Below are 15,994 nucleotides of genomic sequence, written 5' to 3'. Positions count from 1 at the left end.
GGTCCACCAGGGTCTTCACCACCTATATTGGGTTGCTGGTCTTCCTCTTCGCCTTGTTCCTTCTATTCTTCCGACCATGATGTCCTTCTCCAGTGATTGCTCTCTTCATATGATGTGTCCAAAGTAGGCAAGTCGTAGCTTGATTATCCTTGCTTCAAGTGACATGCCTGGCTTGATTTGTTCCAAAATTGATTTGTTTGTTCTTCTTGCCATCCATGGTATTGATAACATCCTTCTCCAGCACCACATTTCGAAGGCATTGATTCTTCTTCTGTCTTGCTTTTTTATTGTCCAGGTTTCACATTTATGTGCTACATCATTTAAAAGTTCATCTAATTAGTGTTATGATCTGCAACATGAACTAAGGAAAGAAAGGGGAAGGCTGTCCTTACTGTAAGACTAAGCTGAATCCCTACGATGTAGCGAGCTGCCTGTTCCTAGCGAACAGACCCACCTTAGTCCTCGGCTAGTCTGAACGAAGACCTATTACATAAGTGAGGGGTCCCTAAAAGAACTAAGGACTTGGGACTAAAAATGGGACACCTCCTAAACAGAGAAGTAGTTGCAGAACACAAAAATACAAGCTGACAAAAGGTACTAGAGGTCCCAGAAGGACCAAGCGAAACTGACAGAGAAAGGCACAGAAGCACCTGGCTAGAGAAACAGTCAAACACTGAAGTCCAGCACAACCAAAAGGGCAGAGCTGGAATATAAAGGCAGATGGTCACGTGACCGCAAAACACAAACTGGAAAAAACAAACAGGAGGGTTCTAACAATTAGTCCATTGCTTGATATGACTTGTGAAATAAACTTGCTACCGTGACTACTCTCTAATTATACTGGCAATATTACAATGTAGGATACAGAAGCCTTATGCAGCTCAGTCTTGCCGCCATATTCATTTTCACGGCAGATATTGTATTAATGAATAGGATGCACTTTGTAAAGAAATAAATAAATACTGATACAACACTTGCTGGTCCACCAAAATTACAAAAAATACCCCATTCAACTTTTAATGGGTGGGGTTTTAGCGTTGCAAGTATAAATAGAATGAGATTCACCTTGGAAATATCTTGATTCTAAAGGAAAAGAAAAACAAGCTATTAATAAGAGACACTAATATCAATAATATATGAGAATATTATTCTTGAAGGTAGTCAGATCATGGAATAATAGAAATAAAGTAGTGATTGTGAGGCCTTTAGTTTTATTGACATCTGGTTTGGCATCCGAATTTAAGAACAGCTGTCCTCAGACTGTGCAGTTCTGTGTAAGTGAACAATTTGGGGACAGGTCTGCTCACCTATTATCCAAAATGATACAAAAATGATGTGTCATTTTGCTAAAAGGAGCGATCTATCAAATAATACACATAGGTCCTGATTCTTCAAGACTTACATTTTATATATCAATCTGGATGACACTTGGGTAAGATCCACCAAATTCTTTAAGAGTGGTGAGCTACTTAATCAATTTAGTGCATTTTTTAGCTGCCGTGCACCACCACAAAACAATGCACTAAAGTACATTTCTGTGATTCTTTACACTACATTTTTGGCCTAAATTATGCTCAATTTTTCAACCATGCCCCCTCTAAATATGCTCCACCCACTTTTCAAAAGGCTGGGACTGAAGAACTCAAAAGTTGCGAAACGATTCACAAAAATTGGGTGACATTTTAAGCAGTTTGTAACAAGTTAGACCTGTCAAGCCATGATGTTACCACTCATGTATATAGCATTTTACCATCTCCACTAATGGTAATATCAAAAACGCTTCTGATTTTACATTGAAATTGTCATCTAAGGGAGATTGAAGCAGAAGATAACTTTGATACTCCAGTAAAAACAAAATAATCAATGCCCTTCACCGCATTTAAAGCATACAAAACAGAATTCTGTCCAACGACAGACCTACTTGAAAAGCAATTACAAGATTTTCAAATAGAATTTGGGAGGCGCTATGTATTTCATTTGACGCTAAAAGGAATACTGATTGATCTGTAAATTAAAAAGACGTACACTTTTAAAAGACCTTGCTTGTTCTCTCTGTGGCATAAAAAGCATCTTTATTGTTCAGCTAACACTGACTTTTATCTGGAACAGCTAATTGCAACATCTCTGTATAACGCCTCTCCGGCTTGCTGCGGCTGCTGAAAATTGTGGTAAATGCATAAACTGTGCCTTATTGATTTTTGTTGACATTTTACATGCCTCTTATACATTCTTAACCTCTGTTTAGTAATTGCTAGTACGGAACACACTCATGGATAATAAGATCAAATTAGGTAACTAAAAGGATTCCTTGGCAACAAAGTGCCATGTTAGTGAAGAATGCGGTCTGTGCATATACCACTGTAAGATAATGATCTTCACATTCAAATCAGAAGCTACGAAATGGAACCTTTAAGTGCCATATCCTGTGATAAATGAAAGCACCTGCTCGATCTGTTAAACTGACAAATAAATACTTTATTTAGCTTATAACACTTACCTACATGGTTTTTAAAATATTTCTTCAATCACAGAATGCTTTAGTGATTTATTTCCTGGCTGGAAGGGGAGGTCATGAAAATACACAAATAGAAAGACTGTAAAACAGTTGCTTTCCTTCTCATGATGGGAGGCAGGGCGACCCTGTTATAAACGATATTGTGCTAGTATACACCTATAAGGATATGAATACAATTGCTTCTGGTCACAGAGTGGTGGAAGGAATGCAGCTGTACACTAGTGATACAACTTTTCTCACACGAGGCTATGTGCTTGGTGGTTGCAGAAATTCACATGGAGCAACATGCTTAAACAGAGGTAGACAGTCGGCATACAGCGGACACTTGCAACATTTTACTGGTACTTGAAACACAGTTTTTCTTGTCCCAGGCACCAGTCGCCATCTGTATGTAGTGAGTCACTCCACCTCACATACAGGCATCGGCACTCAGACTACTCTTCTGCTTCAATCCCCACAATCAAGAATAAGACGCCTTTATGCTTTGCTCCGTTGAGGAAAATCCTTGCCTTCTCGGCACTCTTCACTCACAGGAATAAGCCTCTATGATCCCCTGTGTTGTGGCAATCCTTGCCCTCTCACAGGAGTGATGGTACTGTCATGGAGGTGGGCTGGTCTTCTATTGGGACAAAACACAGTGGCCGGCGGCTCAAGCTGGAGACCTTTACATGTTCATGTGTCTGACCGTTGTGCATGTGTCCGATCTCTACTGGCAGGAAAATCAGGAAGCTATAAATCCAGTCATGTGGAAAGAGACGAAGGGCATTAGCTAATTAAAGGACAGACAGTACTCATCCCCCTAATGAGAGGTGCTCCCTGAGTTGCCAACATCCAGAAATTCCAGCACAGTCTGTAAAAATAAAGCACTTTTTTGTCCTGTCCGTAAAAAAAAATTTAAGTCGTCCGTGATTTTTTTGAAACTGAAGAAACTGAAACGGATTATTTTGCCTGTAATTATCATCTTTTTACAGTTTACAGTGAATGCAGTTGATATGTTCACGTCAGAATTATGGGCTGTAGACCTACTGTATATAACTTATAATAATAATGATTTATTATGGTTTTCCAATGTGTCCGTAAAAAATATTGTCTGACAGTGATTTTTTGATAAGCTGTCCAAAAAACATAAAAAGTCAAGTTGGCAACCCTGAGTGCTCCATACCTCAACTTTGCTACTCGGTGTCATTCTTTTATGTAGGACATTTATCCCATATTATATTTCAGCTCACACATCAATAATCTCTCACATTATATATGCAGCTTTCTTAAATTTATTACACATTTGTGACAGTAGTAAGGCAACAGGATCAATGGTAATCCACAGCAAACACCATAGAGTTTCACAGTCCTGGAAAGTTCTGAACATAACAGCAGGGTTTAAGTAGCAATTATACTTAACACTTGTAAGAGGTTGGTGGACTCATTTTCAACCCTTTTACAAGTCCACAGTATGCTATGGCTGGAAGATGCAATCTTTATAGTTGCCATTCAAAAGTTATTATTATGATGGAAAAATAGGACAGTGCTGTGGGTGTAGTAATTCAGTGTATAGACTGCAAATTTAACAAATGGCATTTATTTATTTTACTTGTATAGCGCTGTTATGTTCCACAGTGCTTTTAGACATTATCATCGCTGTTATATTGGGGCTCGCAATGGTATCATTATTGATAAAGTTATTTTCTCTGTATAGTTGTCCTCATTGGGGTATATAAAAGATGAGAGACCCATATCAAAAAACAAAACAAAGACTCCTTGCAGTTCCAAGTTTCACATTGCTTATCACCTGGGACAAGAGATCCCATTACCAACATCCTTTCTCATGATTGCAGTAGATTCTCCACTTTCTTTCTAGCAAACATTGCACGACCTCTGCGTGTTCTCACCACTTATTAAACATTATACAAAAAGGTCTGACAGAATTATTGCCTCTATTGTACGTATGCTTTTGGTGATTACTGTGAATTTCTGGCCTGTAGGCAGAGATAGGAGAAAGGTAGCTCATGTATGTCTCCTCAGCTTTTTTTCTGTATCTACACATAGCAAAGCACTGGGTTGTAGCAATTCATTGAAAATGACAATTTTTGGGGGGGAAATTACAAGACCTTTTAAAAAAAGAGCTTACTTTTACAGAGATTGGTTAAACCCAGTAATCTCCAGCCAAAGCTAAGGTCTTTTTGGCTAGAAAGTAAGCCTGTCTGGTTATTCCCAGAATTCCATTGAATTGGATTATCGCTGATTGATCAGAGGACTTACCAATAACTACCGATCCAGAGAATGGAGCAATGAAACCCTCTTTAGTGGAGCAGAAATGCGCACCATTCATTGTCAAATGGAGAAAGCCAAGTACAATGCTCGGAACACCCATTCCACTGGTTCCACAGTCCTAGCTTTTGAATCACTAAGTATTCCAATAGTTGGATTCTACGCAATCAACAAGTTATCTCCTAAGGGATCATTTTCAATCCTGGGAATAGCCCTTTAAATGAACAATCTTGACAAAACATATGCACTATAATATGCCTAGAGCAAGCCATGAGATGTCATATCTGAAAGAACACCTTAGAAAAAATAAAAAGCAATGTATTAATTTAAAGTATAGAAGATAAAAGATGTATGCTCTAAAACATTGAAGAAATATACACTGCAATGCTGACCTGATATGAAATAAATGTGCAAAAATTTTAATCTTTATGTTATAAAAATATTAATTCTATAAAATATAAAACTAAATATGTCTAGTGTCGGGTGCCACAGGTGCCCATTATCTCAATCCTACAAGTAGGTCTGTCATTGGACAGAATTCTATTTTGTATGCTTTAAATGCAGTGAAGGGCATTGATTATTTTGTTTTTGCTGGAGTATCAAGGTTATCTTCTGCTTCAATCTCCACAAGATGACAATTTCAATGTAAAATCAGAAGCCTTTTTGATAATATCATTAATGGAGATGATAAAACACTATATACATGAATGGTGGCATCATGGCTTGACAGGACCTCTTGCTCATTGTTCCCTTCCCCTCCCAGACCTTCCCCCCCTATTTGATCCATGTAATTACTTTTGCATATTTTTTTGTATAATTTTTGTACATTTTCATTGTATACATTTGTATATACCATCTGAAACACTGTATAATATGTATCTATTTTGTCATTTCACGTACTTCATATGTCCTTGACAAAGACCGTTCCAGGTCGAAATGTTGAGCAAGATCTGTTTTTGTCTCCTTGCCGGATCAAAATAAATTTACACTACAACAATACCCACAATACCCACCCTCATTTAATTTTCTTTTGTGGTGCTGAGGTTCCAACCTCAATAAGTCTGGACCACGAGTCCTTACCTCAAGCACACAATTCTCTCAAAAGGACAGTGTGCCAGTCTTTCTTCTTCTAAACTGCTCGAAATGTCACCAAATTTTGGCGTGAAAACTTTGATGGGTCTCATGTGTCTATTCCCTCATTAGACCATAGAAGCAGAATAAAGATTCAATGGATCCATCACCCTATGTGCTCCAGCACTGCCCATTGCACCCCAGTGACCTGTCATGTGGTCAATTGGGTTCTGCCAAGGTGTCCATCATAAAGCAGGGTTGCATACTACAACACATTTTACCGTGAGATGTAATGATATCTGTGATGGAGATTCGCAACAGTGCCTCCAACACAAGTGTGAACACAGCCTTAATTTATTTATTTATGGCCCTTTCTTTTTTCACAAAATTTGTGATTTCGTATCATCATCTGGATACAGAGGATGTGGAGAAGCTAAATTAACCATGCATTTTATATATTACTTTATTCTTTTAGCCAGCTAATTGATTTGGCCCTTCCTATGAATCCGTTAGTCGTTGGAACATCAAGGAAATAAATAAATAATTGTTTCATTGTCTTTACTGGCCACTGGGGCAGCTGATAATCGTGTAATGCCAAGAACAGGATTTTGTGCATTAGCTTCGAAATGACAATATGCTGGAACCACTCAGTGTTTAGATTTGCTTCATTTGGAAATCTTTTAAGTAGTAATAATAATGTTTTGAGCAAATTGAGTGGAACACTAAATTATTCTCTGAAACCCAAGTTCAAACTGTGCAAGGCTAAAGAAGCTGAAAATCAATGCACTTTTAAAGTCATTAGAGAGCAAGAGTCAAACATGTCTGTGTTGCTCTGGCAAAGCTTTTAGTGAGCAATAGTATTATTACAAAATCAGCCAGAATCTACATTAATTTCACAGTCTTTTTCTTCAAGATACCCAAGGGTGCTCGATGAATAAAATGGAAATTTCAAAAGGCAGTGTTTTTATTAGTTAAGGGGGCAATGAGCCTTGAAAGTGCTGCATTTGACCCGCACGGTAGCCAGTACTGGCATGAGTAGTAATAAGGGATTATGTATTCTAGGTGTCACAACCCTTCATTTGAAGGTGTACATACAAACAAGAACAGAAGTCAATGAACGCTGATATAAAATGTATAAATAAATACGAAGTTCATTATCCGTGCGACTTCTTCTTCATCTTTCGTTATCTTAAAATCTCACTGCACGTATCTATTGGAAAGGTTTCTGAAAAGCACAAGAGATTTGCATTATTTAAGATGACCACCCAGTTGCTTTTTAACATAAAATAATGTTAATATAGCCATCATGCTGGGTAACTGGCTTGGCGTCACGTTCTGAATATTAAACCTTTATAAATATTACATTACGCCAAGTTAATGATGATGAACAAACAGAATGTTTCCACTTTGAATTATTCTGCACTTTTATAATTCATTTTCACGTTTTGCATCCCCGTGATGCAATATATAGTAAAAAACCCAAAACAATCAAAATATGTGCTAATAAACACTAAAAATAGTTTTCATTGAATAGATTAAAAAACATGTATATATCCTGCATAACAAACATATAGATATATTGGAGGATGAGCCAAAAGGGAAACCTCCAAGGTAAAGAGGTGCCGATCACTATGCAATCACTTTAGAAAACAATGTACTCAAGAGGTTTATGTGCATAGTACACTGCTCAAAAAAATAAAGGGAACACTTAAACAACAAAATATAACTCCAAGCAAATCAAACTTCTGTGAAATCAAACTGTCCACTTAGGAAGCAACACTGATTAACAATCAATTTCACATGCTGATGTGCAAATGGCATAAACAATAGATGGAAATTATTGACACTTATCAAGACACCCTCAATAAAGGAGTGGTTCTGCAGGTGGGGACCACAGACCACATCTCAGTACCAGATGTTCTGGTCACTTTTGAATGTTGGTTGTGGTTTCACACTCGTGGTAGCATGAGACGGACTCTACAACCCACAGAAGTTGCTCAAGTAGTGCAGCTGATCCAAGATGGCACATCAATGCGAGCTGTGGCAAGAAGGTTTGCTGTGTCTGTCAGCACAGTGTCCAGAGGCTGGAGGCGCTACCAGGAGACAGGCCAGTACACCAGGAGATGTGGAGGGGGCCGTAGGAGGGGAACAACCCAGCAGCAGGACCGCTACCTCTGCCTTTGCGCAAGGAGGAACAGGAGGAGCACTGCCAGAGCCCTGCAAAATGACCTCCAGCAGGCCACAATTAATGATGTGTCTGCACAAACGGTTAGAAACCAACTCCATGAGGGTGGTATGAGGGCCCGATGTCCACAGATGGGGGTTGTGCTCACAGCCCAACACCGTGCAGGACGCTTGGCATTTGCCACAGAACACCAGGATTGGCAAAGTTGCCACTGACGCCCTGTGCTCTTCACAGATGAAAGCAGGTTCACACTGAGCACATGTGACAAATGTGACAGAGTCTGGAGACACCATGGAGAGCGATCTGCTGCCTGCAACATCCTTCAGCATGACCGGTTTGGCAGTGGGTCAGTAATGGTGTGGGGTGGCATTTCTTTGGAGGGCCCCACAGTCCTCCATGTGCTCGCCAGAGGTAGCCTGACTGCCATTAGGTACCGAGATGAGATCCTCAGACCCCTTGTGAGACCATATGCTGGTGCGGCTGGCCCTGGGTTCCTCCTAATGCAGGACAATGCCAGACCTCATGTGGCTGCAGTGTGTCAGCAGTTCCTGCAAGATGCAGGCATTGAAGCTATGGACTGGCCCGCCCGTTCCCCAGACTTGAATCCGATTGAGCATATCCGGGACATCATGTCTCGCTCCATCCACCAACGTCACGTTGCACCACAGACTGTCCAGGAGTTGGCGGATGCTTTAGTCCAGGTCTGGCAGGAGAACCCACAGGAGACCATCCGCAACCTCATCAGGAGCATGCCCAGGCGTTGTAGGGAGGTCATACAGGCACGTGGAGGCCAGACACAATACTGAACCTCATTTTGAAATGTTTTAAGGACATTACATCAAAGTTGGATCAACCTGTAGTGTGTTTTTCCACTTTAATTTTGGGGGTGACTCCAAATCCTGGCCTCCGTAGGTTAATAAATTTGATTTCCATTGATGATTTTTGTGTGATTTTGTTGTCAGCACATTCAACTTTCTACAGAACAAAGTATTCAATGAGAATATTTCATTCATTCAGATCTAGGATGTGTTATTTGAGTGGTCCCTTTATTTTTTTGAGCAGTATATATGTATATTATACAATGGTGCATAAGAATTGTTACTTCAAGCATATAAAGTGATAACATAATACAGATTGAAGTGCCAGAAAAAGTAATTCCCAGGAGATTAAGTCACGTAAGGTTCAAATAGTGCATCAAATGGTGTAGACATAATTAGGCTCACCTACCAAACACCCGACGTACGTTTCACAAATGCTTGATCCCTAATGAAGAAAATTAAATTCTATCATTCTCCACTAAACCCCACCCACATTTCCACCATTTTTTAAAAGAAATAATTGGAAATAAGTAGATCAAGTGTGGTTTGTGACATAATTCACAACATTTTTCCACAAGTTTTTTTTTGTTTCTCAACATTATTGAATTTATGATATTAAACTGTAATGATATTTCCAACTCTTCCCTCTAGATGAGTGCTCGATCAGGTGCGGAGAGTTTACATACATCACGACTACCTTCTTTGCCACCATCAGCAGATTACAGGTGGCATTTACTGTGTCTGTATTCTCCGCATTGAAAACAGAGACAACTGCTTACTGTTTTAGGTAGTAGGGGGTATTTATTAAAGAATTTCTACAGGTGTATTTTTGCCTTTATTTCAAAACTATTTTTATACTAATTTATACGTAAATGGAGAATTTTGTTTTGTAAAGTGTAAAATATTTTTTGTTGAAAATTTCCAGGTTTGACTTTTTTTTGCAGTTTTTCTACTAAATGATGATATTTTATTACAGAAAGGTTGTATATGTATCTATATGTTTAACCACAAAGAAAAATCTTGTTTACCTCATTTGGTGCTATTACTTACCAGATCCTCCTAACTGATCTAATGAGAATATTTGCACCTATAAATGGCTCTCCAAAAAGTGCTAATTGCTAAACAATACATGTTCATCTTCTCCTTGAAACCACTGGGATGGGATATCTGTAAAGTTACTAGACTAAAGGAACCTTTCCTGGTGACATATTCCTTTTTTTAATAGTTTGGTCAAATTGCATAACTTGTGTTGCAACAAACAGCCTGTATTGTGTATCATGATATTTTAGAATGCATTTCAGCAATGAAGGTCGATTGTAAAATTTACACCAATGTTTCAATAACAATTGCAATATATTTATGCTGTAAAATGTATTACAGTGTGTTCCTTTTCTTTTTATGTTTTCTCACCCTACATCTCATTGAAGAGAACCTGTCGTTATATATAAAACCCCTAAACAGCAGCCATAACATTATACAGGAAAACAATTGGTTTGTAAATATGGCAGTCTCTAAAGTAGTACACACTACACGTAAAAAGTCATGTGGGCAGTCCCGTCTTAGGACTTGTCATGCAGTCCAGACTAGCAAAGCACCCCAACGACATCGGCGGCATGCGTTATGAAGCGAGGTCTGCTGGCTTCTCCTTTATCTATGCACTGCAATGCTCCAGATGGTTCTAAAACTGGTTTTCAAGCTAGACCTGCTTGACTACTCCCAGGGACAGGGACCGCCCACATGACTATTAACAGACAGCTCATTTTACCCTATAAATGTATTTTTTCCTTTATGGTTTAAGTGACATTTTAGACAGTGACATCTTTACAAACCAACCTTTTAGCATCCTGTCTAACAATATGACAGTGGTTTTAGGGCTTCAGATATGATAACAGGTTTTCTATATGTTGCAATGGTGGCGACTGGTTCTCAATCCACACTTAAGGATTGTAATTCTCTCCAAAAGGGTCAGAATTACAGAGCACAGGATTGACATTCTTAGCTATTTTTATCAACTTTGTATCAGTTTGATTGTCAGTGTGAATAGAAAGAAGAATATATTGGATATTATAAAGTATGGAAATCACATTCCTACTGACCTAACCAATGCTACCATAAATATTAATATATAGCCATAGTGTATATCCTCAGTATTATGTGAGTCCCATAGTACAACTTGATCCCTTTATAAATGATGATATATTTTGCCGCTTTCAATCATGTGAAAATGAAATGATCAGTGATTGAATATTTGTAGCTCTTTCTCTCTAAATATGTGTGTCCACCTGTGGCTGAAAAGAACACTTCCCCATTTTGTTTTTGTTTTGTTTTTTTTTCCTTTCTTCTATGGTCGGATTAGCAAGTCAGCACTGTAAGTACCAAACCACTAAAAAAAATTTCCAGGAGTTGTTACTTTTATGTACTACAGAGAACAGTGTCGTCTTGTGGCCGTTCTCGTAGATTGTGTTGGTTTAACAAGCGTCCAACCCTTTTGTCTTGTTGTTTTTTTTTGTCTTTCCTGCCCCCTGTCCCCTTGTCCCCACAGGCTGTGCGTTTGTTACATTTTCTACAAGGGCAATGGCACAGAATGCAATCAAAGCCATGCACCAGTCTCAGACCATGGAGGTACTGTATCATCTGCCCTTTCTTTGTTTTCTTTGTGCAAATAATTGGGTAAAAAACGAAAGTCATTCTCTCCTGTTCAGACTGTTAACATGACAATCACAGATGTAAAGACCCCAGATTTCTCTCTGACACTCATTACACCATCCATTGACGCTTTTTCATTGCGAGTGATCGGGCTGCCAGGTCACCTAGAACTGCATACTCTACATTAATTCAGGTACAACACATCCCATCTGCACATTCATTTCAGATACAAAGTGGTTGGATTTTATTGGCACACTAATCCTTCGCGAAACAGAATTATAGTTGTCTAAAGCAGAAGAAGCAGTTCTTATACTCAGTTTTCACGCCCCATTTATGTAGGTAATGACAGTATAAATTAGCACCTCCCGGATTGTCTAGGTAGGGAACTGGAGTCTAAGTAACAGAATATACGCAATACTTAAACATATCTAGGGCTAAGTATACACTGCGTCTGTTCACTGAGCCCATATTATACATTGGGAACTTTTCCCATCTTATAGTGTAACATTCCCATGGGCCCAAGTTCACCAGACAAAGGCTAAACCTGTGTTCTTTCAGCCTACATCTGGCAGGTACAGTCTCCATATTGTCTGTTTTACTGTATAAGAAAGCACATAACACTGTTCTCTCCTATACAGAGGAATAGTGTAGTATATATATATTCTTATAATGGGTTCCTATACTGGACGGATGCCTCAGCCTCCATCCTGACCGTGACTACTCTTGGGTGCATAGCTCCTGAGTCTATGCGTTCGACAGTGGGCACAAGCGCAGTGTGTACCTAGCCTCACTCTTACTACAGATCAGATTCTTGGGAAAATAATGGACAGATCGCTTTATTTTTATGTTGGGTCCTTAGTTTCCAAAGTGAAAAATAATACTAGAGCATTTGCTAATGCTTAACTTATTGGGGGAAAAACTAGGGTTACACAACCGTAGATTCTCTCATTCGACAGATTCGGGTCAATTATGCAAATGACATGATCAGAGTTTGATCAGAGTGTCAACATAGTGTGATCTGATTCAAGAATCGGAGCACACATTGAGGAGAAGATGGAGAACAAGATTTCTCCATCTTCTCTATTGTGTCAGTGTGCTGAAATCTGACTTCACTCAGATGTCATCTTAATACAGTACAATGGTTTCCACGAACTCATTGACTTGCATGACCAAGAGTGATTCGATAATCGGATCAAACTTGGACAGGCTGCAATTGGACATGTGTGCGGCCCCATAGAATAACATTGGTCCAAGTGTGATCCAGTGTTTTGACAGATCCCACTCGGACGGAAAATAGGTAGTGTGCACCTGGCCTAATAAAGCTGTAATAGAAGGATCATTTAAATGACCTTCTAAAGTGCTTATTGATGAGCAGAAGATGTGATGTCTTACAGGGCCGGGCAGTGTGCCTTGTGCCAGGGAGAAGGAGCCTTCTAATTGTCATTTATGGAGGCCTTTAGTATGTAGAACTGATTAATCTAGTATGGCTTTATTATGGCATTTACTAGATGCCCAGGAGATAATAGTAATATAGACTCAGAGCACAAAGTGGCATACTAATGTAAAGGCCATACTTTCTATAAAGGCCTTCACCAGAAGGAACTGCATTACCCACTTAAAAGAAGCTGTGTCCACTGACATAAAGCCATTCAGAAAGCCAGGTAATGCGTGACATGGTGCTCAGCGTCATATATTATCCTTAATCTCCATGGCCAAACCACCAGTAGCATAGCGATCTCTTTTATTTCTCATAAATGTGTCTTGAAAAGACAATATGGCTGATTAATATCACTGCTCTATGTCAAATAACCCTGCAATTACCAGTCTTAAGGTCTCCATGGTTCAACAGACCTAAATCAACAGCCAGCAGGCATCTTCTCAGGAGAGCTTCCGATTCTAAATCACCAGTGACACCTAGTCTTTCACTTGTGGTCACAGGACATGTCAGCCTCTATATTTTAGGCTGCACGCTTTTATTTCCAGCCAGAATAGCTGTTGTCTTAGCATTAACACTATATACATTTAAGTGCTGAATGAAAGAACCCGTGTGAATAGCAATGAAATGAAATGAGCCTCCGAAATAAAGATAAAATGAGAGGTAGAAATCACGAGGCAATAATATACTAGAGCAGAAGTTGCGCTCTACACAATTTATTTGCCTGAAAAGTAAAATAAAACTACAAGGCCCCAGGATAAATCCGATTCATGTTTGTCATTTATCTAAATGTCCTTTGTTTCTGGAGCATGTCATATCGGCCTCGAGAAATCTGAAATATTGTGTTCATTTAAATCCCAATGAAGAAATGCCTACAAATGCCGTGCCGCATTGCTACAATGCCACCTGTGCTTGTGGTGCAATTATCCCAAACATTAAAAAGAAAGGTTCGTTGTGAAACAGAGCACTGACTTCTAAAATTACAGCTTGGCCCGCTGCGGCCGTGCAATTATATCTTTGAAATCCTACACAGAAAATTGGTTCCCACTTTATCAAAGTGATATTTAAGTTGTCTAAGCTAAGGCATCTTTTTAACTTCTTCAGCAGAGGAAGAATCTTAGATGGTAAGAGCTAAAAATATAGCAAAGCCTGTGAAGCGTGAGACAGATTACGCTGATCATTTTCTGGCATGATGGTGCCACCTTGTACACAATGCTGATTCTCTTATAGATGCATTTCCGATGAATCCTGCTTGTACGCTGTGAAAGAACAAAATACACAAAGGTAGAAAATCAAACCTTACTGCAGTGATGTATCTATGAAACCTACACAGGCCATATCTAGTAATACAAGCACCCGTGATCAATCACACTTTCTAGGAATTCAGTTATGCTTTGACAGATCCATTGCCACGCTCAGATTTGGAGAAGCGCGCTGCTTTCAATGATCACAAAGAAGATTATAAAATAAAAAATCCGCTGGTTACTATGTAAAAATATGAAATATTATGGAAAATATATAGGTGATTCAAAATGAAAAATTGGCAGTGAAATCCCTGCATGGTTGTAGCATCACATATTATAATTATAGTGTGGCTGCTCATTCTCCAAGCACATTCAAGAACACATTTCTGCACAGGTCCCTTATGTCTCAAGCCGTATTCACAAAGCTGTGTGTCACGGTCCGAGTACAGGCTGTGGATCTCCTGACCAGAACTCGACGGCTTCATAGTCATGTATGACACTGTTAAGTTCGGATCAGTAGACCCATGGAGGTAGTGCCAATAGTGCCACCTAAAAGTGTGTTTACACTTGCAGATTTCTACCCATAATGAGTGCCGATAGACAATTGGAGACTGTTTAGAGCCTGAACGATTGTCCAAGGGAATCTATCACCAGATTTTTGCTACCCCATCATAAAGCAGCATAATGTAGAGGTAGCAACCCTAATTCCAGCAGTGTATCACTTACTGAGCTGCTTGCTGCCATTTTGATAAAATCATTGTTTTATTGTATGTAGATCTAGCAGTTCTCTGAATGCTGAGCTCAGTATAACCCTGCCCACACCCCTGATTGACAGCTTTCTATGTACACTGTGAATAGGCAGAAAGCTGCCAATCAGTAGTGGGGGCAGGGTTATACAGAGCTCATGAATATGCTTGACTACCTGGCAGCAGATTTACTAGTCCTCTAGCGATAATCTCCTGCTGATAAAACAATGATATTATCAAAACTGCAGCCCAGCAAGTGACATATCACTGAAATCAGGGTCTCTATCTCTACATTATGATGCCTTCAGTTTAGGTGACAAAAACCTGGTGACTGATTCTCTTTAATACAGTCATTCAGTCTCCATACCATAAGCATCTAGTGGGCCGCACATCCCCTTTGTACACAAGGAGATGTGTTCCTTCCAACAGTAATTTTAGGGCCCACATAAAGAATCCAAGTAGCTGTCAAGCAAGCATTTTGCTTGTTCGTCAACTGATTGGTGCTATATTTGCACTAGCCACGAGCACAGGACCTCCTATTCTATATGCGATGGGCCGGAGTCACATACAGAGCTCCTTTTACTTTTCTCTCCAAAAGAGCCTTCTTGGATCCTCCTATACAGCTGTGTGTGATGTGAGGAGGTATTGGAGTTATTAGAAGCCAAGCAGACAACACAGAGAACATTGTACTGTCAATTATCCCCCCATACACCAGAAAAATCTAGATGCTTCAAGCTGAAAATGAATAAATAGATAATTAATTATAATTAATTATAATTAATCATTAGAATGAAATACTGTAGTCTAACTACAACCCTCATAATTACTACACTTACATTCACTGCCCTCTAGTGGCAAAAGGGAAATTAGTCATATTGGGGTCAGAAAAGCGTAACACTAATACGATTAGAATATCTCCTACATACACATCAAAGACAATCTATTTAGTCTGTGATTTTGTCATGGTTTTTCAGAATTTTGCACAAAAAACAGTAATATTGCAGCTTATGTTACTAGTTGATTTCAGCATGCATGTATACTGTGTTCTGTATATTGTAATTTGTGTACA

General features: G+C 39.2%; 1 protein-coding gene across 15 annotated transcripts in view; it reads left to right on the top strand.

Annotated features, from left to right (window-relative positions):
• The window catches only part of CELF2 (CUGBP Elav-like family member 2), a 508,245-nt gene that overhangs the window by 415,796 nt on the left and 76,455 nt on the right, over nucleotides 1–15,994 (top strand). For all 15 annotated transcript variants that reach the window (XM_073652418.1, XM_073652417.1, XM_073652432.1 and 12 more), the window contains exon 6: nucleotides 11,397–11,476. In XM_073652418.1, the coding sequence (XP_073508519.1) occupies nucleotides 11,397–11,476 (80 nt within the window). The remainder of the gene's footprint in view (nucleotides 1–11,396; nucleotides 11,477–15,994) is intronic.

This window comes from Phyllobates terribilis, unplaced genomic scaffold (genome assembly GCF_046119375.1).
Source record: "Phyllobates terribilis strain yellow unplaced genomic scaffold, ASM4611937v1 Scaffold_11__3_contigs__length_659146591, whole genome shotgun sequence".
NCBI classification, from domain to species: Eukaryota; Metazoa; Chordata; class Amphibia; order Anura; family Dendrobatidae; genus Phyllobates; species Phyllobates terribilis.
Note: the sequence above shows the minus strand (reverse complement) of the source record. Positions and strands in the feature narration are given on the sequence as shown.